The 24,802-nt window shown below is 57.9% G+C and overlaps 1 protein-coding gene across 6 annotated transcripts; it reads right to left on the bottom strand.

Moving 5' to 3' along the window:
- TLE3 (TLE family member 3, transcriptional corepressor) lies at positions 1–24,570 on the bottom strand. 6 transcript variants are annotated; one of them, XM_034660739.1, is made up of 15 exons: positions 24,280–24,570; positions 15,938–16,142; positions 14,415–14,431; positions 10,680–10,799; positions 9,840–9,890; positions 9,004–9,156; positions 8,469–8,610; positions 7,728–7,927; positions 6,911–6,987; positions 6,004–6,253; positions 5,514–5,761; positions 4,658–4,805; positions 3,788–3,938; positions 3,044–3,120; positions 1–2,015 (listed from the first exon to the last, which is right to left on the bottom strand). In XM_034660739.1, the coding sequence occupies exons 1-15, from the start codon at positions 24,553–24,555 to the stop codon at positions 1,908–1,910; spliced, it is 2,223 nt and encodes a 740-aa protein (XP_034516630.1). In that variant the 5' UTR covers positions 24,556–24,570; the 3' UTR covers positions 1–1,907. The 6 variants fall into 6 exon arrangements, with proteins under 6 accessions (XP_034516630.1, XP_034516632.1, XP_034516631.1 ...); XM_034660741.1 differs by having other exon boundaries at positions 7,743–7,927; XM_034660740.1 differs by having other exon boundaries at positions 8,478–8,610.
- Positions 24,571–24,802: the final 232 nt, after the last annotated feature.

The raw sequence follows: 24,802 nt of genomic DNA, 5'->3' as shown, positions 1-24,802 counted from the left end.
AACCTTTAAATAGCAACTTTTAAAAATATAAAAACAGCTCATTACAATGACTTTTCATTTTCTTTTTTTCTTCAGGAATCAACTTTCTCCTACCCTCACCCTCCCTTGTGGCTAGAGCCTTTAACGAGACGCGGCAGATGCCCATCGAGACCCAGAGAAAGAGAGAGGGATCCTCCAGACGGCCCCTCCCCAACCTCAGAAAGGTGCAGGGCGCCCAGCCAGTCTCCACGACCTCTGGGTCACGTCCGGGGAGCCGCTCGCCTGGAGCAAGATCACTGAAGACCAGCAGTTTCCACTGGGGCCCCTTCCTTCCTTCTCACCAGACAGAATCACACATTATAAAATAATCCATAAAAATGCAGTATCAAAATTATCTTCCATATGCTACATCCATGGAGAGCCCACCACCAGGACTCACATCGGCCTTTAGCTTTTCCTTAAAAGAAGAAGAAAAAAAAAAAGACCAAGAAGAAGAAAAAAAAACCCAAACCCTAATACCTCGGAACATTTTGGTACCAAAAACTGGTACCTGTAGGAGATGATTTTCTACCTGTAACCTGTTTGGGCTCCGAAGAGAGACTGAAAGCCGCAAGAAGTCACCACAGTGCCAGGACCAGTGTCCCCACCCGACCCCTGTCCCCTCAGCCCTGCAGTGCCACCCGGGTGAGGCCGCGGGGAGACCGTCCCTTCGGACTCACAACCCTGCAGGTTGATTACACTTTTCCCCTCTAGAGAGAGGAGGGGGTCAGAGCCAGAAAAGGGGGAGAAGGCATTTTATAAAGGACATCGATTCTAATTCTTTTTATTCAAAAAAAAAAAAAAGAAAAAGCACCCACATCAGTTGCTATTTTTCTCTGGTAGCTCCCTGAGCTGAGTCGCTATGCTTTCCTCTAACTTTCTGTCCTTTAAACGTGGTGTCTGAAGATCAAGAAGGGCCAGAGACGGAGTTCCTTCGCACCCCCACCTCCCATCACCATAACCAAGTGTGCGCCAAAGAGAGAGCGAGTGAGGCGAGAAGGAAAGAGCGAGCAAGAGTTGGACCCCTGAGAGAGAGGGAGGTGAGCGCAGGTGGCCACAGAGAACCCGACCTTTGTCAGCCTGCCTGGCACCACGCAAGCCTTGCCCAGCCATCTGTGTAGCCCGAGTGGGCCCGACAGGCCTCGGGCTGCTCCCAGATCCACGGCGAGGTGCGCTCATCCCAGGGGACCCCCCCGCCCCACCACCAGTCAGTCTGGTCACCAGCTGCAGCTCCCTTCCTCTGCCCCCTCCACTCCCTCTCCATTTGGTTCCCCTCCCGGCCTCCCCTTCCCAGATGGGGATGTCCCTTAAAAAAAAGAAAGAAAAAAAAAAAAAAAACCACCACCACGAGTGGGTTACAAATACAGCAGGCGAAGTACACGGCTAGCGTTTTCGGTGGGAAGGGGCCTCCTCCCCCACTGACCAGTCCAAGAGAGAGGAGTCTGTTATTTACATTTTTCACAAACGTTGCGCGCTGCACAATCGGGAAAAGGAGATCCCCCCCCCAGCACAAACACATGGTCCACTCTGGCATCCCTGACGCGGGGCAGGGGGACAGAGCAAAAGAGAGGGGAAGGAAAGATGGAGATTCACGAGGGGGTCTCTGGGGGGCTGGAGCCCCAAGCCTCCAAAGAAATCTACTCGTAGCGTCTGCCAGGGTTGTGGACGGGGAGGAGGAGAGACATCCGTCCGAGTCCGTGAGACACGGGAGTCCATGCCCAGGGGTCCAGGCCGTGGCGGGCGCGCCCTCTCGGCCTGCCGGAGCGCAGCCCTGGACTGCTCGGCTGCCCGCCGCTGGCCTCCGCCAGCCTCGGGGCCCCTCGCGGGGTGGCCCTGTCACCGCCGAGTCTGTTTCTCCCAGAGTCTGACAGCCCTGTTAGAGTCTTTGTTTAGTAGATGACCTCATAAACCGTGGCCTTCTTGTCACCAGAGCCTGTTACAATATATTTGTCATCCGCCGAAATGTCACAACTCAAGACAGACGAGGATTCCTTGGACTGCAGGAGGAAGGCGAGGACAGGCAGGAGGGGGTGGGGAGAAAAAAGGCAGAAACTCACTTTCTTGGTACTCAGCACGATTTCCACACTGTCTGCGTCACACCCCCTCTGCAGGCCCCGGGGCTCCGACCCCGAGTGCACCCAGCAGGGCCTCCCAGCGCAGCCTGGAGACGCGCTTTCGGGGACAGATGCCCGGACCTCCGGCTTTTCCACCGGGAAAGGCTCGTGAGCAGGGTCCAGGGTGATCCCGGAGTTGTGAGGCTCCAAAGAGCACTGCAGCGCGAGCTTCTCCGTGGAGTTTACAGGTAAGAAGGAGCTCTTCTGAGCACGGTGTGGGCATCCGTGGGCCACAGCCTCAGGCTGCCCAGCTAGGGAGGGGACCTACGCCCAACCCGAAGCGTCCAGTGCAACTAGGGAGACGCTGAGGGTTTCCATGCGTGACACACTGGCCGCCATACATTCCCAGCACAGATCCCGAAGGCGGCTTGTGGGCTGGGAGCACAGGAGCACCGTGTGTGTGTGTGTGTGTGTGTGTGTGTGTGTGTGTGTGTGTGCGCGTGTGCGTGTGTGCGTGCGGTCAAGACGACGTATAAGTGAGAGCTGTAGGTCGGAACCCAGATCTTGCAAAATCATGAAAAGCCTCTTCCCGCTCTGCCATCTCTTTCCAGACCCCTTCTCTCCTGCCCCCTCACTCCTTACACTGAGGTGTCGAGATGAGACACAAACTTACTGGAACATCAGGTAACACTGTTCTGGTAAGAGCTGCCCAGTGCACTCCTGTGAGTGCTGAAGCACACCGGCCAGAGCCAAGACTATGACGTGACTCTCCCGTGTTCTAGAAATCCTACAAGAAGCCCTGCTTAAAAGCCCTCGCCCTATGGGTCAGACGCCACCAGCCGCGGCGTGTGTCCCACGGATGTGTCCCAGGCCTCAGCTCTGGGGAACCCATCCCGCACCCCCATCAGGTAGGGCCTGGAAGGGGCCGTCCCCATTCCCAGTCCCTGGGGCGGCTGGGCGGTGGGAGGTACCTGGAATATGCTGGCTCCATACGGTGTCCTCCAAGCGTTGAGGAGATTGTCCTTCCCAGTGCTCACGAACCACTTGCCTGCAGGCCGGAGGCAAAGGGAGTGTCAGCTTGTGGCTGAATGCCCTGGAAGGCAAAGCCCGCCCCAGACACGGCCGGCTGCCATAGAGACGTGCCGCGAACTGCCAACTGGGCCTTAGTTAGACTCTCAGTTGGTGAGGGGCATTTCCTAAGCGAGACCCGTAACTGACTCCGGGACTCGGCAGCCCACTCTGCCAGGGCTCCGCCCGTGCTAGCGCACTACTGCTCCCCAAAGCCTCGCAGGGGCCCCGGGCCACCCCCAGAGAAAGACCCCTGGCATGCAGAGAGGATGAGGCGTGTCCAAGGTGACAAAGTCAGTCAGGGGAGAAGCAGGTCTGACCCGGGGCCGTCAGCCACCAGCGCCCGCAGTCTTAGCTGCGTGCAAGAACGGCCGCAAGGCTGAGCGTGCCGTTCCTCTGCCCTGGGCCTGCAAGGACTGGCTCTGGCCTGCTGCCAGGAGCGCTTGGTCCCCCGTGGCCGTATCCACATCCAAGGGACATGGATGGGGGTGGGGGGGGGAGGATGGGACACGACAGTGGTCGGGATTGGGAGGCTGGATTCCAGGATGTGGCTGGCCCGGGGGCTCTGCCTTGCTATCAGCTCCCGGCCCTGCCTCGGCGCAGAGGGCAGGGCGGGCTGCCCGGGCTCCCAGCTCCCCAAGGCTCACCGCAGTAGGCAAACTTGAGGGACAGCACGCAGCTCTCGTGCAGGTGCAGCTGGTACTTGTCCGGCTTGGTGTGGTGCAGGACCTCCACGTTGCTGCTCTCCATGCCCACGGCCAGCCACTCCCCGGTGGGGCAGTAGCCCAGCGAGAAGATCTGTGGGGGGTGGGGGCGCAGACCGGGCTCAGCTCCTCCGCCCCCCACCCCCACCGGGCCCCAGGGGCCCACAGCTCCCACTCCCATCACGTCCCACCTGCCACCTGCGAGGCGAAGCCCCCTCTCCTCTCCCTCAGCCCCGGAATGCCTTTCAGGGGTGAGGAAGCAGAGGCTCAGAGAGGTCGCTGACTCTAGAAAGTAGCGGTAAAGCCAGCACTCCAGCTCAGAGATGGTACAGGCATTGTACTGTCCAAGTTACTCTGTCTCTGTGACCTTTGCCTTGCCTTAAGGAAGAAAGTAAACAAAACGCTAAAATACTAAATATGGACGGCTGATATATTTAAAAGAGCGGAAACTAAGGCTACCTAACATTAACAAAGTATCTTCTAGGAGCCGGGCTATGGCTAAGGCTTTTAAGAGGGATCGTTTCAGGTGCTCACACCAGACCTACGAGGGAGAAAACCAGGGCCAGAGTGCTCAACAACAGAGAAGCTGAGAATCAGATCTGAGCAGTTGGGTCAAGTACGTCCAACTGCAGGGCCTTGTCGATTCCAGTCTACTGCTGCCTCCTCCAGGAAGCCTTCCGAGGTGGCTGAGGTTGGTCAAAGGTCCATTTGCAATGACCACCTGTAAGGGCCCCCGTGTCCCCTGACCCAGCCACTGGGACCCCAGAAGGGAAGGGCACATGCTGCCCTGGGGGAGAGGAGGAGCGCGCACACCTGCGAGGTGAAGTCATGCTGCTGCAGCTGCCGGCCCTCGCGCAGGTCCCAGGAGCGCACGGTGTTGTCCAGGCCTCCGGTCCACAGCTTGGTGCCATCATGGGAGATGTCTATGCAGCTGGCCCCGTCTGTGTGGCCCTGGAACTGCCTACGAAGGCCAAGCAAGGAGAGGGGGTGAGCCCTCGGGAACCACGGACTGGCGAGGCCAGCTGTGTCTGAGCACAAGAGGAAACTGAGGCCCAGCAGGGGGTGGACCATGCACCCATGGGGCTCTGGTGAGCCCGCAGCAGAGCGGGCCCCGGGCCTCCTCCCAGCCCCACTCCAGAGTCTCTTGCCCAGGCCGTCCTCCCCCTGCTGGCTATGGGACTGAGACCACACGCAGCTAGATGCCCCAACGACCAGCAAGGACAGCCGCTGTGCACCTACAGCCGACTCTGGGGTACGCACGCTGCCCTACACTGAGCTCCCACTCCGAGGGCAGCCTTCACCACGCCTGCCTCACACGGAGGACACGGAGACACAGGAGCGGAGTGACCGGCACAGGGTCATAATGGGGGCAGGATTCACACCGGGCCGCTGCTCCCGAGGCCCTCCTTCCTCAGTTCTCTCCCTCTGCTTGTCTCTGATGCTCGGAATTCCATGCTCCCCTTTCCCCAGAGCCTTGTGCAAGAAGCCCTCCATTCCCTGCCCATGCCGAGCCCCTGACACACGGCAGGCCAGGCAGTCTCCTCCCCCGGGTGTCCTCGCTCACTCTGACGTGGCTACCCCATAGCCGGGAGCGCCTTGGATGGGTCACCGTTACGAGCCGTGCGACCCTCCCGAGGACGGGGCTCCCCCACTCCTCCCGCAGCCTCACCTGACCAGTGTCTGGTTATGCAGGTCCCACACGGCGATGTTGCCATCGCTGCAGCATGAGAAGCAGACTTTGGCGTCGGGGCTGATGGCCAGCGCGTAGCAGGCAGGAGCCGAGGACGTCAGCTCGGCCTTGATGCGGGGTGTGGGCGAGGCCAGGTCCCAGATGGTGAGCGTGCTGGCCTCGCCACCCACGATGAGCGTGCGCCCATCGGGGAGCAGCTTGCAGGAGCGGATGTAGTTGTCCCTGTTCTGGAGGCAGAAGGGGCGACGTTGAGCTCTGCCCACCCCTCCTCCCAGGGACCGGAAGAATCACACCCAGCGCCACCCTGGCTCACATCCCGTCGCCTTTGCGCATTCCTTCACAGACCCTGGGAAGCTTGGTATCATCTCCACTTAAGGAAAGTAAGGAAACCCAGGGCTCAGGGGTCTGCCAGCCTGCTCGGCTGCCCCTCCCCCAGCTAGAGGAGAGGCCTGCGGTCCTGGGGCCTCACCAGGCAGTCCAGCTGGGAGATGGGGCTCTTGCTGCCCGGCTGGCTGATGTCCCAGATCTTCACACAGCCCTTGCCGCCTGTGTAGACGTGCCGCGTGGGGTTGCTGATGGTCACGGCGCACACCACCTCCCCGTGGCTCAGCGTGTTGATCTGCCGGGCATGGCGAGGGATGCCGGGGCCTGCCAGGGCGTCGTGGGGGAAGGGCACGGGCTGCATCTGCCCGTCAGCACTCACGTGGAAAGAGTACGCGCTGAAAGGGAGAACCATCCCCTCCGTCAGCCCCAATCCTCTCAGTTCCCATGAGTCCTGCCCAGGTCAGATGGCACCACCCCGACTGGCCCACCTCGGGACCCCACTCCCTAAAGCTTGGGGAACCCAGTCACCCCAACCTCCCTGGCCTGGCTCTATTAGGGTAGGGTACTGCTTAACATCCCAGCCTTGACGTCTGCTTCTGCTCCCAGACCCTTGGCTCCAGACCGCGTCACTAGGCCCACATGTGCCTTGGAACGCCCTTTCCCACCATCTATAAATCCCCCGGGTTCGGCTTGAATGTCACCTCTTCCTTTACAAGCCCAGGGGTAACAGGGAGGGAAAGAGGCGTGCCCCCCAGGACGCATCACGGAGTGCACGTCGGAGCCGGGGGTGAGCCGGCACGGTCTGCCTGCTGTTTTAGGCCTCTGTGGGTACCACTGGGGGTGCTTCCGGCAGCTCAAACCCAGAGGAGCTCCTGAGGCCATGGCTGCTCAGGAGTGTGGCCAGGCAGCCGTTTCCTGGGAGTACAACCTGGTCTGTGAGTACCCTAGAGGGGCAGACACGTTCTCGAGGGGCGCTGTGCCAGGGCCGGGCATAGGGGCGGGGGTTGTGTACTTCCCCCAACCAGCATGCAGCAAAGCACAGCCAAACTTACGGTTTCCCACCAGGAATGGAGGCGAGGCTGGAGGGAAGGCCGGTGGCCCGCATGGGAGGGTGAGGGTCAAAACCAACCTGTAAGGCAAGACGGGCCAGCCCTCAGTGAGGAAGGCCGCCACACAGCCCCCACCCTGGCCTCTTCCTTCACCACTCCCTAGGTCCTGCCCACAGCGCTGCCTCTTCAAAACCCGGAACACAGCGCAGAGCCTGTTGTCTCAGAGGAAAAACAGGCCCGGCAGGCAAGGTGTCTTGCCCAGGACAGTGGCAGGGACAGGGTGCCAGTCCAGACCCACCAACTCGGAGCTGGTATTCTCGACCCCCACACCCTCAGCTCTCCCTGCTCCACGAGGCAGAGCTGACGCAGCCCCACTTCATTCTCTCCCCTGGTGTCCAGTGGGCCCGTCATAGGGAGAGGCGGCCACCCAGGAGAGGAACCGTCTCCTGGAAAAGAACCCCTCTCTGCCGACCCAAATCTGATCTCACTCTTGCTATAGCAAGCAGCCTCATTCACCGAATGCAGGTTACATGGAAGTCACTGGACTCCTTTCGGGATTCCCAACCCCACACAGCCCAGAAAAAGAGAGAGCAAGGAGCTCCAATTCCCAGATGGAAAATGACGGCCTGGGTCGGGGAGTGCTGAGTTCTATGAGGTCACATGATGACTAATGGGCCAAGTGGGGGTGGGGCCCCAAAGCCTACATTCCTTTCTTTTTCTAATAAACACTCTGCCCCAGAGGCAGCTGCCTGACAACCCCCACCAGCTCCCCACTCCTTGCCCAGTCCCCCCCCAAAAAGGAGCCAAAAGGTCTACGTACAGCTCCAAAGCTCACCATTGGCGATCGGCCATAGGCGGCGGCGGCGGCAGCAGCGGCCGCGCTCATCTGTGGTGGGATGTTGTGGAGGCCGGCGTAGGCGCTCGGGCTGGTGAGTGAGCCGTTCATCTCGTGGTGGCTCATCATGGCAAAGGGGGCCGCGTAGGAGCTGGTGATGGAGATGGGCGTGCGCAAGGCCGAGGCTGCAAGGAGGCGGGCGTCAGCCGGAGGTGGAGACCCTCAGGGGGAGGGGGCCCACCCCTCCTTCCTGGACGAAGCTCAGGCCACCAGGATGCCTCCCAGCCCAGCAGCAATCCTTCCTGCACTAGAAAGCTGCCTGCTCCAGGCAGTCCTCTTGGATTAAACCCATCTAACTGGGATCCTGGTCTTCACGGTCCAAGAAGGTTGAAGCCGAGAGGTGTGCCCACCTCCTTTTACAGAGCAGAACAAGGGAGGCCCAAAGAAGGGGTTTGTTGAGTCTCACGGAACTAATGACACAGATGGGGACAGACCATGGGTGTCCTGACCTGTCTGAAGCTCCTTCCACACTGAGTCCAACAGTGGCCCCAGTAAGCCCTTGCCATCAGTGATGACACACCAGGTGTCCACATCCTCCTCAAACCTGACCGCGGAGTGCCCCTGGAGGCAGGCCCTGCCCCACATACTGCCTGACGCTCTGGCCTAGCCTGGCCCCGGGCAGATGGCACCCCTCCAGCGCGGTCGCCCCAGCCCCATCGTGCCTACCCATTATACCTATCGGGTCCATGCCTGGAGGTTTGCCCGGCATCGACCGGAGCCCTGGGGTCGTGCTGGTGCCTGGAGTCGGGGCATCGTTCCTCGGAGTAGGTGTGTTGGACTTGAGCCCAGGGGTGGAGGATTTGTCGTTCTGAATAGGGGAGACATGAAGATTCCTTTCTCTCAAGAGCTGGGCATTTGGAGCTGGCCACGACACCCAGTGCCGGCTCCAGTTCTGAATCTTCTGCCCAACAGCCCCTCAATTCTTACCCAACCTGATCTGGCAGGGACCGTGGTGATCGCTCCCATTTTATAGACCAAGTAACCAACTCAGAAACGTTAACTGGTAGCACAGGGCCCAGCCAGGAGGTGGGAAAGCCAGCATTTGAACTGGGACCAAACCCCAATCCGTGTTCTTTGTACTCCACCCCCCTGCCCTCCAATTTTGACCACTCCAGCTTGTCCCTTCTCCAGAACCTTCTCCCTCCACCCCCACCTGCCCCAGCCCTCCGCTTCTGTGGCGCCAGTGGCAGACCCCACATACATGACCAAGGTCTTTGGTCTTGGAGGAAGGTGTGCTGCTGGAGGAGGCTACGGAGGCGGGGCTGGTGGGGGCATCCTTTTTCAGGCCGCGGGCCTTGTCCAGCCCATTTTCAGGAGGGGAGTGTGCCGGGCTGACCCGGGGCGTCGCGGGGTCCTAAAAGCACAAGGGATGCAGAGATGCACTGACAGCAAACACCAGCCTAGAATCTTCCCTGCACTGGGAACCAGAAGGGAGCACACACAGCTCCCGGGGAGAGGGGCTGTGCTGAGACAGACTGGGGGGCCCCAGGCAGGGACTAGTTCCCAATGATCTGGTCTCGCCCCTTCATCCCACAGATGGGGAGACTGGGGCCCGGTGGGGGTGAGGGAGGGATGGTGACCAGCCCAGGATCATATACAAGTTCAGGGCTCAAATCTGGGCAATGGGGCCTCTTGGCCTCATGCAGCTCGCTCCAGATCTTCCTTCCCTACTAAGGCGGATCCCAAGGGGCTCATGACCCCTATACCCTCAAGATCCCAGGGGGGTGGTGGGGAGAACAGAGCTGACCTGGAGGACCACGGGAAACAGGAGCTGGCTCTCGCCTGGGATCTTTGGGGCATGCTTGTGCTCTCTCCCCTGGACTCCCGTCCTAGGAACCCCAGCCACCATGCAGCCAAGCCCTATCGCCCTCCTCCTGACCAGCCTGATGCCCCAACACCAGAGGCCTCGCTGCCCCGCTCAGGCCGCCAGCCATGCGGGCCCCGCAGCCAGAGACGCAACAGCTCCCAGCCAGGAGAGGAGCCGCCTCAAACCAGCCTAAACCGAGCACGCTGCAACCTGGGCCTGTCTGCGCTCACCTCGTTGGAAACATCCACCACCAGATCGTCACTCTTGTCCCCATCACTGTCCTGCAGCCGAGAGAGAAGCCAGTCAGGGGGCCACCCCTACCATACCCCCACACCGAGCCTGAAGCAACCCCCGCTTCCACCAGCTGGAATCTGAATCTGGGGCCAAACCCCACAGTCCATGCACGCTCCCCTCCGGCCCACGGACATCGGCTCTCTGCTCACCGAGCCCCCGGGCCCTGTTCCAGGTCACCGTGCTCCACGCCCACTGGCAGCCTCACTCACACCTGCCCCGTTACAGTACTTCCGAGTCCCCTTTCACTTGGCTCCTTCCAGAGGCTTCATAGCCACCATCATGGACGAGGAAGCGAGCTAGCCCCATGTCACCACTTCTGCCACTGTGTGTGGGAGGGGTGATCAGCCTCGTCTCCCAGGAATATAGCCGAGGCACTTGGGTGACACGTCTGGAGCCGCAAGCGGCAAAGCATCGCATGGCCCCCTTCTCCCGGTCTCAGCTCTCATCCCGACAGCCTGGCCCACGGCAGATACCGTGACCACACTGGAGGCTCAAAGTGTGGGGGCACCAGGGACAGAGCAGACCAGGAACTCTGGGAGGGCCGTCATGGCAGCATGACCCCCCTGGCCTGTGGGGGGGGGCACCCACAGCTCTCCTTAGCCACTCCCCGTCTTGGCCGTGGCCCACGTGCTTCCAGTGTCTGTGTATGAACCTGCCCCCCGCCAGGCAACCCAGCCCGCCCCCACCTGTGCCTCTGACTCACCCGCGAGTCAGGCCTGTGGATTCTCCCACACCCCAGCCCCCAACACACACCCAGCAGCGCCCACTAGACGTACGTATCGGCTCAGACTGTCCTTCTCCTCTGCTTTTCGCTTCTTGGCTTCCATGCTGTAGTCTGCTGAGCCCCGGTGCTTCTCGCTGGCCCGGAGGCTTTCTGAGGGCGACACGGAGTTATTCTGGAAACCAGAAGGAGATTTAGTGTGAGCGTTTCGGGCACACCGAGACACAGCTAAGCGCAGGTGTCTCAAGCGGCCAGTGGGGGTGTTGCATGTGTCCCGCAATCCCCCACTCCATCGGAGCCTCGCCAGGGAAGCCTCCCCAGCTCTCCAGACGGGGTCTCCCCGGCGGGGGAAGCCCTGCGAACACAGTTCTCTTTTACAGCCATGATACTGCTATTAAGTAAAGAGGCCTGCGCTGAACACTCTGCCTTCTGGCCGGTGGGACCTTACGTTCTGAGAGCCGGATCACCCCTCCTTCACCACCCACCTTGGGCCGGCCATGTGTATCTGCTCAAAGAAGGGATAAGCAAAATGTGCACCGAGCCTTGAAAGATGGGTCTCAGCGAACACACAGGGGCTTCATCTGCTGAGCCCGACTGGAATGGGGAGAGTGACAGGGAGGAAGAATGTCGGTGCCAACAGGCCTTCTACGTGTAGGTGGGCGACTTGGCATTTTGTACGAGCGTGCTATTCCTCCACTGCCGGGCCTCGAGCCACTTCAGAAATAGTGTTAGAAACAACAACTGCAACTTCGAGAAGCCTTTCCCTCTGCAAGTAGGAAAAGGCGTAAGGGCAGGTGCAATCGTCCTCTCTCCAACGACGGGAATGCAGGGGCCCCGAGAGGTTGGGAGATGTGCCCAAGGTCCCTCACAGGAGGCAACACGAAGGAAACCCGAGCTGCTCAGGCTGGGAAGGGCCTAGTACGTTCTCCTTTCAAACTCCAAAGCAAGCCAGGCCCAGCACAGTCTGAAATTCAAGGCCTGGGAAGAGCGGGGCGGGGCCGCTGGACCACACTGGAACAGCACTGGCAGATGGAGGGCATCCCACAGACGATGGGGGCTGGCTGGCACGGGGCGCTAGCGGTGGCCAGGAAGGGAGCACCGGGCTGGGACTCAGGTGGGGTGGGAGCTACCAGCAGCCGGACCTGCCAGCACACCTGTGCCCTTGGGGCCGGGACAGTATCTGAACCGATGCCCCCCTAGGGGCCGCTGAGGTTTACTCCTTTCTAAGAGACCAAGCTATACCTTCCTTCATCCCTCCCCACTCACCCCTGCCTTTCCTGAGCACACACCCTAGATCAGGCCCAGGGCTGGGCACCAGGGGTGGAGGAAGCAGCCAGACACAGCCCCTGCTCTCCTGGGGTGCACAGCTGGACTGCAGGGCAGGGGAAGGCCAGCCGAGCCACACCCCCATGCAGTGCAGACATGCAGGACACGGCCACACAGGGACACAGAGGGACGTTGGCAGAGGAGGACATCGAAAGGCGGGGGGCGGAGGGGGATAAGCCTCCACCTCCCGTCTCCCCCAAGTTCCTGGAGGCCAGTGCTGGTGCTTGGCGGGGGGGGATGGTGTGGGAACCACAGAACTTCATTTCCTTTCCTAAGCCGGTTTCTGGGCAGCCCTTCCCTGCCAAGTTTCTGCCTGAAGCAAATTAAAATGGCAGAGTTATCAAGCCTTGAAGAAGAAATGGAGGTTCTAATGGAAGTGTGGCTCAGCCTTCCCCATAGCCATGCGGGGCGCACACACAGCCGCAATTCAATTAGCTGCTGCGAGCGCCGGCAGAAAAATCACGGCATTTCATTTCCTCCGACGGCAGCCACCCCACGCTCAGCAGCCAGGCTCAGCAGCCAGGCTCCCAGCCCCTCTCCTCCCGGGCGGCCGGGAGGGGAGCGGGGCAGAGGGGGGCGCACGGCTGCTCGGGTTTCTCCTTGCGACCCTGTACGTGGCTCGGAGAACAGCGAGCTCTTTCTTCTCCTGCAGTCAGGCTGAAAACCCTCGCTGCTACTGGAGAGAGTCATGTCAGGCATTTAGCGGCATCGATCCAGCCCGCCTCTGGCTGGCAGGCGGCCAAAAAACTAAGTATTTTTTATTGCTTCAGCGAGGCAAGGAAATATGAATGAAGCTACCTCTAATTGGACTCCAGACTAACCCCTCTGGGACAGCTTCCAGCCCAGCCAGCCGTCCCCCTCCGCTCGGCCACGGCCCTGTCCTTCCTGCGGGGGCCTCATCTGTTGACAACCTGGTTTGCAAAGGGTTGCTCGCTGCGGGCTGCAAGGCCTCCAAGGCCACGGCCATGGGCGCACAAGCCCTGCTGCCTCACCGCTCCCCCCTACTCTCCCACCCCAAGCCGTCCGGCCCCGGCCCCAGGATGGATGGCGTCTTTTCTCATTCCCACGGGACTCTCTGGGGGCCCGACTGGGCCCCCTCTGCTCCAAGTCTGCCATGCATGGGTGTGGACCAGCACTGCAGAGCGAGGAGCTCAGCTCTTGGGGGGTTTCCCCAGGGGATTCTTTGAGCACAAAGCTTTCACAGATCGGGGCACAAAGCCAAATGCAAACAGCAATGGGGAGGAAGACGATGTGAAGACAGAGGGCATCGGGTGTCAAACCCTCATGTCACTCGGCAGCAGGTCCTTGTTAACCGGGTCACCTCCCAGATACTGGATGCTGTTGTGAGGGGGTTTCCTGACTAAGCGGAGAGGGAGGCTTGGCTGGCCAGGAATATGCCCATGTCACAGATACAGAAACCGAGTCTCAGAGAGGCCGAGAGAGCCACCCAGTGTCCCATGAAGCCGGGACCAGATCCAGGCCTGGAGGGGTCCAGATTAGCCCCCGCTCCTATCTAGGCTGACCACCTCTCCAAAAATGCCACCTTTTGAGGATCAACGCTAAAGCAACGAGGACAGATTTTCAGCTTCAGTTTTTCCTTTCTGATATACCCAGTCATCGCCGGGCCCAAACGCGCACCCGGATTTCCGAGCACGTCGGCACGTCGAGAGGGGACGAGAGCACTGTTGCTAACTGGGAGGTTTAAAAAGTCGGCCTGGTGGAGGGCCGGGAGGGAAGGGGGTCGGGATGGAGCTGCCCGAGGAAGCTGCCGTCTAGATGGTTAGTTAACTGCCTGACCTTCCAAGTCCTACTTAACACGAGGTAATAACCAAAGCCATCCCCGCAGATTAGATGGCCCCAGATACAAGGACACGATGAGGAATAAAATAGCTTTGCTAATCGCTGGAGGATTTTTTTTATCCAGACTCCACTGTGCTTACTCAGAAGGCTTATTCATTTGAAACAGAGCCTCTGAGCCTCAGTGTGCTCAGAAGATTTACAGCAGATCTCAGAGCTGGCAGACACTCAGATGCCTGGCCTAATGCTTGCTCGCTAGCACTTTCTTAAACCGAGTTTAAGCCCAGAACACGGAGAAACCTCAGGCGTTTGGAGGAAGGGAGGAGGATACAGGATCAGACAGGGGGGCAGCCAAGTTGGGAGGAGGGAAGCGACCCCGCCCAGGACACAGGACCCCTGGGTTGCTTGCGGAGGCCAGGTGACTCCACGGACTGGCCAGCTGACCTCTCTGGTTAATCACCTCTCATAAAAAAAAAAAGAGGGTTAGAGCTCACTTAAAGCTACTCGTTTGCCAAATGATGGGAGGAAAGCCTGGAGAGATGACCGCTTCCCCAACTGAAGGTCCTGTGTCGTGACAAACCCTCCCCCACCCCCAGAATCCCATGTGGTCCCCTCCTCCTCCCCCCAACACCCCACACTCTGTAAGTTCCAGAGTGCTGACACTTACCGCACTGGATTCTCTTTCTTTGGGGACGGAAGGCCGGGACAGGAGGAGGGTCAAGGCCCCCCAAGAGAAAAGGACAAAAAAAAAAGGAAAAAGGTCAGTCTCATGCAGCTGGCTTTTATGCTTTGCTAGTTGATAGGTTTTAAAATGGGCAGCAGGCCTAGCTCTCTGAGTCACTGTGGGTCAGCCAAGGCAGGGCCATTAGGTGACATTTCCCACTTTGCAAATTAACTGCCCCAATTCCCCATGCTCCCTCTGGCCACCAGTCCCAGGTGGGGTGGGGGCTGTGGCCCTGCTCTTCCTGACATGCCAAGAAGGGCACCCAGATCCCTGCTCAGCACTTTTCAAAGCTACCAGTTTGCAAAGGATCTGGGTATTGAGTACATCATTGTTTAAAAGAAAAGAATAAATAAAGGAACTATGGGAGTGTTTTTTGTTGTTTTTTTAACTAACACCATTCTGTGTGTCTTTGCGGAGAAGCCCCTGATTCTTCTGCACAGCAGCTGAGCCCTAGCTCCCTGACTCTCCCCTCCGCTGTGAGGACGCCCTCTCCCTCTGCCAAGGGCGCCATCCCTCTGCAGGGACACACAACTTAGTCTCTGCTTCCCACACTCCGCCACCGCCCTGGCAACCTGGCCTGGGCCGGATGCCCTGGTCCACAGCCAAGGGCCAATCAAATCATGGTGTGCGCCTTTAACTTACACAGTTTTGTATGTCAATTATATCTCAATAAAACGGGGGAAAAGTAGCTAAGGGCAGACAGACCACACGAGGTGGGAACTTTTGAAAAAGGCCTGCCAGGGACCCAGGACTCTTCCTTCCCCAAAAACTAAGCCCTCCTGAGCCCTAGTGGATGCAGCTTCCGGGGTCCACACAGTATGGGCCTGGTGAAGAGGAGGGGGTCTCGTTCCAAGTCTTCCCCATCACCTCCCTGCAGTACTGTGATCGCTACCCTCTGTCTGCTTAAAGACAGTTGACTGGCAAGTCTTTACTTGAGTGCCAACTGTGTACCTTTTCCAAGGCACCTGCATTGGTAAGATACACATGCTAAGTTAAAAGCCAGGAACTAGGCCCCTGTTCTTAAAGGACTAATGATCTTGGTGAGGACAAAACATTCTCCAGGGGTAGGCTACAAGAGGACAGCAACCAAGGGCTCATTCTTGGGACCCCAGCTCTTCAATTCTCCTGGGAATGGGAAAAAGGCCGCCAGCGCAGACCTGAAGGCATCTTGAAGGAATGGGCCTGGGCTGGCCCTTTAAGGATGGGCAGTGTGTAGCTGGGACGATGGGAGGATGCACGAGAGGTCTTCTGGGCCAGAGAATAGCCGGTACACAGCAGGGATCAAGGGGTAGTCATAGAAGGTGGGGCTCTGTCTCCCATGTACCAGGAATTCGACAGAGGGCACCAAATCTTTTGCTAACTCCTGGCCCCAGGGTGACAACATTTGCTGTGTCCCCTCGCAGTCGGACCTACAGGGCCCCTACCCCCAGCCCAGCCCTGCCCTCTGCCCCAGCCCTGGGCCGCACCTCTGTGGTCCAGCTCATGGTGGTTCTTCTCGTCCTTCACTGTCAGGTGGGCCTGGCTGCCCAGGGCACCAAGTGCCAGCAGCCCGGAGCTGCTCCCCGTCACCGGGGGGATCCCTGGAGGCTGGAGGCCTGACGGGTGGGGTGGCAACTGGACCGGGGGGCCATGCGTGGCGTGGGAGAGGTGCTGGGCCTGGAGCTGCTGCTGCTGTAATGAAGCCGGTGGTGAGCACAGCTGAGCAGGGACGGCGGGGGGGCCGCCGGGGGTGGGGAACACCCTCCGAAACCTTTACCCCCAGCTCAGTCCACATGCTGTCTGGCTGAAGAAAGCTGTTAACAGACGGCAATTTCGGCACAAGACTTTTGTCTTCAAACTCTGCACCCATCCCCCGCCCCCAGTTTCAGGACAGAATTCCTCAGTGCACATTTCCAAGCCCAAGATAAATAAAGCATGCATTTAAGAACCAAAGAATCATCAGGGCTCCCTCTCTATTAACGGGGATGCATTTTTAAGCTAGCAGTCACACTTGGTCATGCTTGCGTGCCTTCAAACATTCGCAGCCAGGGGCTCCCACCCTGAGCCCATATCCTTGAGAAGCCTCCCTAATTCTCAGGAACTCCAGGCTGGCTGACTGAGCTAGGGCCAGGCCATAGAAGAAAATTCCCGAGATCAAGAGGGGCTTGGGGCCAGTGGAACGAGAGCTGATGTCACCGGACATCAGAGCGGAGAACAGTCAGAGGGGAGACCAGAGTAACAAGGGTGGAGGTCTGGAACCTGAGGGACCAGGATTCAAATCCGCACTCGGGTACTTCCTAGCTGTGTGACCTCAGGCGGTTACTCATGAAGTGATCTCACAACAACAGCTAACATGTGCCAGAGAGCTTACAGTGGGTCCCCCCACTGATCTAAAACCTACATCTGCGTTCAACAACGTATAGTCACAGGTAGCAGTGTGAGCAATCCCCAGTCAGTCACAGGTAACAGTGTGAGCAATCCCCAGTCAAGGTTTCTGCTCTGTGGCTCCCTGAGGCCCCAGGTACCCCTACCCAGACTAGCCTCAGGGTATTCTCTTTCCCCTTTCACATCCCACACCCCAGGGACTGGCGTGGGCAGCCTAGTCCCCTCCCCAGCAGCCACTACAAAACACCCTTTATCTTATCATTCCTACTTTGTGCCAAGAACCAGAGGAATTGTGGGGCAGGCTACACCATGGCCAAGTATCTCTGAGGAGTGGCTGGGGCCTTGGGTATGCTGATATCCACCTAGGCCGACATCTTCTCCACCAGCACAAGAGAAGGGAACCAACATTTACTAAATGCCTGAGTGAATGTGTGGCACTTTCCAAATATTCTCTCTGGCCCTTCCAGCCCAGGTCACAAAGAAGGGTTTGTGCCCATTCTACAGATGGCAAACTGACCCTTCGGGGGCTGGAATGGGCAGCCAGTAACTAGCCAAGTCAGACCATTAGTGAGACCTGGACTCAAATCTGTCAACCACCAATCTTATCCAAAGAGTGCGCTTAAGGAGAACCGCCCCCCCCCAAAGCAAGAAGAGCTGGTGGGGGTGACAAGGAGCAAAAATCTGACAAGCTTGCCTGTCGATACAAACTTGGTTTTCGGGCCAGGCTGGCAGACAACAGAACACGGGGGAAAAGTCTACAGCTCTGGTTGGGGGTGAGGCTCTAAGAGGCAGTCAGTGTTTGCAATCAGGGGGTGAAGGGCCCTGCTCTCCCCCAACTAAGCTGCAAACTGCAAATCTGGCTCATCGGGAAGTTAATGGTAACCATGGCCACCACCACACTCCTGGCCCCCAAGGGATTTTTTTCTCAGCTCTGGGTCAAAGGCTGGGACCAGTGGCCCTCACTCAGAGCTGGGACATCTACTGTTGGATGATTTATGGAAGCTGCTGGTGGGCACTGGTCCAGGGCACCCGAGGTACCAGAGCAGAAACAAAGCCCGGGCAGGGGACCCCACGCAGAGACCCGACCCAGCCCAGCCCCGAGACTCAGGATCTTCTTGGGACACGGGACCCTATATCTGAACTCTCTTATCCTTTCTTTTCAAAGAAATTATAATTGTTAGGTCTTATTAGAAGAAAAAAGAAATACATGCATCAGAATATATGAAAAATAAGTATGGATTAAAAAGTTGTTCTTAAAAAATTACCCTTCAATCCCACTCTCTAGAAGATTCCACAGTTACTCTCTCTAGAATTTTCCTTTACGAAAATCTACACATTGTAAATGTATTCCTAAATCATAGGCTCTTGCCGACCTCACTCCTACTACACACCTGGATTTTAATTGAAGACTGCTCTGTACCAATCAACACGTCCTTTCCAACGGCTACCCATCATTCCTCGGTGTGGGCCAACCACCCAACTGGGTCTACATGCCCGGTCTTAAAGTGGGTCTCCGCCACCAGCCCTGTGGTTTTAGACCAGTTGCTGGCAGGCCCTTTAATTTTGCCAGTGTTCACTATTTAGTAAAATCCCAGAAAGCGAGGAGTGAGATATTTAATCCACGTTTTTACAGGGCACAGCCAGTGAGATCACTGAAGGGAGCAGAGAGGGGAGGGGAGGAGAAGGGCTTCAGGGAAGCAGCTGCATGGATCCAAGGCTGGCTCCCTTCATGAACAATTCTGTTTCTGGAGAAAGAGCTTCCTACAGATTTGTGCCCAGGGAGAGACGCAGCTGAGTAACTCCAAACACCCCGATTCCTACCTTACCAGGTAAGCTCTGTCTTCTTTACCCAACCTTCTCGGCTCCCTGCCCAGTTCAAATGCTTCCTTCTCCTCCAGAAGCCCTCCCCATCACCATCAGCCTGGTCAGCACGGAGGTCCCCCTTCTGAGTCCTCCCAGCTCAGACACCGGGGCCAGACCGGCTAAGGCGTACGTCCAGCTATGAGACCTTAGAGGAGTCAGTGGACCTCTCTGGGCCTCCGTTTTCTCACTGTACAAGGACCACGTGCATGAAACTACACGTCAAGGCAGAACAGGTGCTCAGGTCACGTTAGCAAAAACTATGAACGGGTCACCAATGTAACCATTTCTTTCATCCTTATGGGACGCTTGCCAAACTGTGAGTTCCAGGAAGACGAGGACCTTGTTTTATCCATCCCAGCACCTCTCATGGTGCCTGGCTTGTTAGCTCAGCGTGCATTTGCTGGGTAAATAAGTGATAATGTTGCAAAATGGAGACACGAGGAGGCTGGGAAGGAGGTCAGCACAGGGGCTCTGTCCGGAAGGGACCATCCACCTTCCAGATCTGTGCCTCCTCTCCAAGGCCCTGAGACACAGCTGGAACAGTCCGTGGGGACAAGAAGCATCCATCGAGTGTGTCCTGCTTCCTGGAAATGTGAACCCATGAACCAGCATCAGAAATTTGGAACAAAGGCTATGGTGGCCGTTTGGAGAACAGCAGCTTCCAAGCCCGGGAGGGTGATTTTCTGCCATAGCATGTCGGACATCAGTGTCTTCTTTGCAACAGAGCAAAGGCAATTTCCCTATACTTCTCATCTTCAAGTACAAAAGCACCCCCTGTGCAGCCAGAAAGTCCCCTGAGGTGTCCTTTGCCTGGTTTGAAGGCACAGTCAGGAGTGGCCCGGCGGCCTCCAGGAAGCGAGGACGTAAGCGCCGACCTCCAAGGCTTGTCTCTTGGGGCGAGGGCAGATGCCAGCGCTTACTGGGCGTGGGGTCTCCTCATCACAGTGCTGGTTGCAACAGAGAGTGAAACAAACTTGTCTCCCCAGCAGGGATGGGGGAGCAGGCTGACAACGATGAATTGGCCTTGCCGTCCCATGGTGCGGCCCCAGCCCCTCCCAGGCAGGCAGGGAGTGGCTGGCTGGCCTCTGGCTGCGCTTCTATCCCCAGTGGCCTGTCCCTGACTTCAGAGGATGATGTGCTGAAATACAGCGCCACGTGAGGGTGGGGTGGTGACAAGGGGGGAGACATGGAATCCAGTCCACCATCCAAGAAGGGACGGAGATCACCACTTCGTTGCAGCCCATCTCCAGCTTCTATTACTCCTTCCAATACTGGGATGTGAAACGAAGGCAGCAAGCCCCCCCTTCCTCTGCCAACCCCCAAAGAGGGGCTAAGTGCCCGGAACCAAGCCCGCTCAGGCATACTCGTCCCTCCTGTAATAGTTCATGCCAGAATGCAAGCATGTCAAAGCAGGTGTCCCGTAGGCCCTAAGTGTGTGCCTGTCTTCCACGCGTGGGGGACGTGCCCGTGCCCTGGGCTCAGAGGGTAAGGCCACTTACAGGAGAGGCTGACGAGGAAGCTCTTCCTGGAGGAGTACGTCTAACTGGATTATGCACATCACGCTTTAATGCCTTTGCTGGCTGATTGAATGCTTCACTTCTCAGGTTCATGATTTGGGTTAAACTTAGTGAAGTCGTCTAAGCATTTCCAGAGCCAAGACCCACTGAGGACACCGACCAGAGGAAGCCCAGGGTTCTGACTGCATAAAACGAACACTTCCTGCCCTCCCAGGAGGGAGAGAGCAGCCCTGGGCCTTCCCTGTTCCTCCTACCTCACATGGCTGGTGGGCCCCACAGTTACGCACGGGACTGAGCTTTCACGCTGTGTAACAGCGTTTAGAGCTCCCAATAACCCTTGCTATCCTCTTTCGGAGATGGGGACAGGCTCAGGGAGGCACGCAGAGCCAGAGCTCAGAGCCAGCACGCCCTCTCCCCACCAAGCCGCCGGGCTGAACGAAACCGATATATTCCGAAGCACGCCCTCTCCACCTTCTTCCTCGTGGAAAACTGTTAGGTGAGTCCTACATCCGGAGCGAATGCAAAACCCTCAGGTGGGGCTTCAAAATGCCGTGTAGTTGGTGACAAGCTACGATCTCCCTCTTCCTCCTCCTACCACCCCCCCAAAATTAAGTCAACACATTATAACATGCCTTCCTCTACTAAATCTCCAAGGGAATGCAGACCAAACTGTCAGTGGGCAAATGGGGTAAGAGCTCCTCCATCCGTCAGGTTCAATGACCTTGGGCCAGCACAGAGCAGTGGAAAAGAAGATTCTAGAAATGGCTTCGAGGTCAGCTCACAGGGTCTATAATCTGCACAGGGATGCCTTCCGCTAAATGCTGCTCCAGGGACAAAGCCCCCTCACCCCTCCACCACCCCCCACCCCCGCACAGGGATCTTGACTCTCTGAGGATCCCTGTCCTAGTAATGTGGATCCAAGACAGGGGCTAGCACAGTACGGGGTGTACGATACCTGGGCCTGCCAGGCCCCGGCTGCCACAGAGACGTCTTGGGGCCCATGTTCCCTCGGGGGAATACTTGAGTTTCCCAGAGAGGGGGTGTGCTGGGCCAGTAAGCCTAGGCTCCCCCCACCTGTCCCTCTGTCCCCATCCCTTCACACCAACCTGATGGTAGTTCCTAGTCTTCAACCCCAGGAGACCCTAGAAATCCTCTACTCCAAGTGATAAATAAGCCATGAGAGGCACCACACCAGACACACTGAACTGTCGAACCAAGAAGCGACCTCCGGGTCCTCCAACCCCATGCCCAAGACAGCCGTGAACACCAGACTGAAGCAGGCACACCACAGGAAACTTACCTAGCCCTCCTCCATCTTTTCACAACTGGAGAAACTGAGGCCTAGAGGAACGGAGTACCTTGCCCAAAGTCCTCCTAATTCCTGGACCAGGAGGCCAGGCTACTTCTCCCTCCAGACGGGCAAATCCAACAGCATGATGGGGGTGAGGGGAGAGCCACCAGTTGCTACTGAGACCCTCTTGGGCCCTTGCCTTCACCGCCCTTTACCGCTGGGGCCAGGACCCCTGCCCTGTGGCCACCTGCCTCCACCTCAGCTTCTCCAGTCGGCTCCCCGGCGAGCTGAGCGGCCCCCCGGCGAGCCGAGCGGCCCCTTCTTCCCGGAGTGCTGTCAGGCCTGGCTCCCCAGCGCGAGCAGGCCTCAGCTGTCCGTAATTCCTGCCTTGTGAGGCTGTCAGGCGCAGCGATTAGACGGCTGCCTGCTTAATGACAGGACGACGGCTGCATTCACTCAGAGCCGGAGAAGCAATTACCTTGGAAATGGGGGTCACAGGCCCCACTCGTTGGCTTTAATTGAATTCCAATATCTGCCTCGAGCTGCCTTGACCTAACTTGTAGCTTCCTAAATACTACTTAAAGGAAGTGGGGCTAATCCAAGCAGCACTTCCTCCCCAATCTCACTCTTTTCTTAGAATTCAGAAAAAAGTTATTTTCATAAGAGGATTTGAATTCCAAAGAGGGAGGCAGGAGCGGGAGAGGGGGTCCACTGTGGTCGCTGCATGGAGGGGAGGGCTTGGCCTGGAAAGGGGACGGGACAAGGAGCTGGAAGAGGAGAAATTTCGGAGGGTCCCACCGCCGGGTCCCCGCTCCACCACTATCAGAGAGCCACCAAGCCGTGAGCTGGTCACTGATCACTGAGACCAAGGCCCCGCACCCCAGGTGGGCTGACCAGGGGGCAGGCCCAGGGCTGGGAGTCAGCCCCCAGGCCTCTAGGCTGACTTTGGGACTATCCTTGAATCACTGCCCCTCTCTGTGAAACGAGGGCATTGGCAAGGTCAGTGGTTCTCTACCAGAGGCCATCCTGCCCGCCACCCCTGGGGACATCTGGCAATGTCTGGAGACATTTTTGGGTGCCAGCGGCACCCAGTGGGTAGGAGCCAGGGTTGCTGCCGGACATCCTACGATGCACAGGACAGGCCCCACAATCAAGCATCTGGCCCCAAACTTCCCAGTGTCAAGGCTGAAGAACGCCGGGCTTGCTGATCTCAGGGAAGACAATCAATGTTACGATACTATCGTTTCCCCATCGGGGTGCTGCCTCCCAGCTCAACGGCTAAAGACACTGACCACTTACAGTCCCCTTTCCGGACTCTGCTTTGCTCCTCCCACACAGTAGGTGGGGTCTGCTCGTCCCCGGCATCGCCGGGCTTCAGACACAGTGAACGCTGCAGAGCTCGGCAGCTGCCACGGGGCTGAGACCAGGACAGAACCGTGTCGCCATCACAGGTCCCAACAGCGGGACGACGGAGCAGCGGGAGCCACCAGCATCCCTCTGCCCCTCTGCCCCCAGGCTCCCAGCACTTCTGGCCCAGGGAGATGAGCTGGTCCACTCCATCCTTTAACACATGCAGAAACTGAGGCCCGGAAGAGGCAGAACATGCCCATGGGAAAGAACCATAACTAGAACACACATCCCAGGGTCTCTGCCCCCGGCCAAAAACCCAGAGTTATCATTTCTCCCACGAAGCAGAACATTCTGGGGACTTCGGTTCCACCTCAAAATAATGACCTCACCTAAGAACAAAAGAGAAATGAGGACCGGGCAGGGTCCCAGATTGTTAGGGCCGACGGGACCTCAGCGATTTAGGCCACTGCTTCCCCAGCCTGACTACCCATCGGAATGATCTGGAAAACTTCAGAAACACAGATTCCCAGCGCCACCCCCAGGCCTATAAGAAAGAGCTCCGGGGTGAGCGCCCTGGAATCTATTGTGCTTAGAAGACCCCCTGACCCAGCTGTCTGGGGATGGGGACAGTGATCTCACCTACCCCCTTCATTTTAGGGACAAAAGATGGACAGGAACACCTGAAGCTAAGAGCTTTGCCCAGAGTCACATGAAAAAACTGTTTCTCCTCAGCTACTTATCTAGCCTCACACCGAAGCAGGAGAAAGACCCTCTGTGAATCCACGAAATGCATTAAAGACGCAAGCCAGATAGGGACGCAAAAGAGGAGAGATCTGGCTTCCTCCTTTCAGGGAGGGGTCCACCCGGAAGTGGACTTCACAAAGCACTCTTGGGTATTTTCCCCGCTCCTGATGAGACAGGACCCCCAGGGTATCCCAGCTGGAAATCACAGGGACACAGGATCCACACTCAGTCAGGCAGCTCAGTGCACGGCACAGTAAGGCCCAAACCCAAATTCCACAGCACATTTCAGATCAACAGTACAACAGAGACAGTTCTGACCCCAGCTGGCCAAAGAAGGGCAGACCTTTGCCAGGGAGGGGACCCAGGGCAGAACAGGCCCGCCCTGGGGAGGCTTGAGGACACTGGGTGTGAGGATTATCTCAGAGCCCGCCCCCCTCTGTGGTGCGGACACCAAAAGCCAGGGGAGGCTGGGGCGGGTGAGTTTAGAGGTGGATTTGAGGCATGTCAGACAACCCTTCAATTTGGGGAGCAGGAGGCAACTGGGGAACTGGTGAGAGCCCCACATGGGTCCAAGCCCATGGGAAGCCGGAGCCCTGGGGCCGCCATTCTTGGAGGCCAGCTAAGGTCAGGGTCGATCTCTGGTTATGGTAAATGAGAGGAATAAAAGGGCTATACACACGGTGAGAGGCAGATTGGGGAGTCCACGTACCCCGATGATGGCGTTTAGCTCCGTCATGGTGACCTGCTTGGCCCGTTCCACCGCCTGTGCCACCTGCTGCTGGTGCTGGAGGGAACAGGAGTGGGTGAGGTGCACTGCCTTTCCCACCAAAGGGGGCACGGGGGGGGTGCCGCTGGGGACGGGCAGTGACACAGCCCCCACACGAGCAGAGGAGGTCCATGAAACAGCTGGACAGGGCCTTTCTACCTGGTGCTTTAAGCGCTTTTCAATGAGCATGTATAACTTTTGCAAGCACAACTTCCCATATAGTATTTTAAATTAAAATAGAGGGGCGCCTGGGTGGCGCAGTCGTTAAGGATCTGCCTTCGGCTCAGGGCGTGATCCCGGTGTTCTGGGATCAAGCCCCACATCAGGCTCCTCCGCTAGGAGCCTGCTTCTTCCTCTCCCACTCCCCCTGCTTGTGTTCCCTCTCTCGCTGGCTGTCTCTGTCAAATAAATAAATAAAAAATCTTTTTTAAAAATT

The sequence above is a fragment of the Ailuropoda melanoleuca genome, chromosome 5 (genome assembly GCF_002007445.2).
Source record: "Ailuropoda melanoleuca isolate Jingjing chromosome 5, ASM200744v2, whole genome shotgun sequence".
In the NCBI taxonomy this organism is placed as follows: domain Eukaryota; kingdom Metazoa; phylum Chordata; class Mammalia; order Carnivora; family Ursidae; genus Ailuropoda; species Ailuropoda melanoleuca.
This window is presented reverse-complemented; position numbering and strand designations above follow the sequence as displayed.

Coding starts and splice junctions, on each gene's coding strand:
- TLE3 (XM_034660739.1), bottom strand. CDS start 24,555: ATGCTCATTGAAAAGCGCTTAAAGCACCAGGTAGAAAGGCCCTGTCCA. Junction 9,891..10,679: donor AGGACAGTCTGAGCCGATAC/GTACGTCTAGTG, acceptor TCTCGGCTGCAG/GACAGTGATGGGGACAAGAG. Junction 5,762..6,003: donor TCTCCCAGCTGGACTGCCTG/GTGAGGCCCCAG, acceptor TTCTGCCTCCAG/AACAGGGACAACTACATCCG.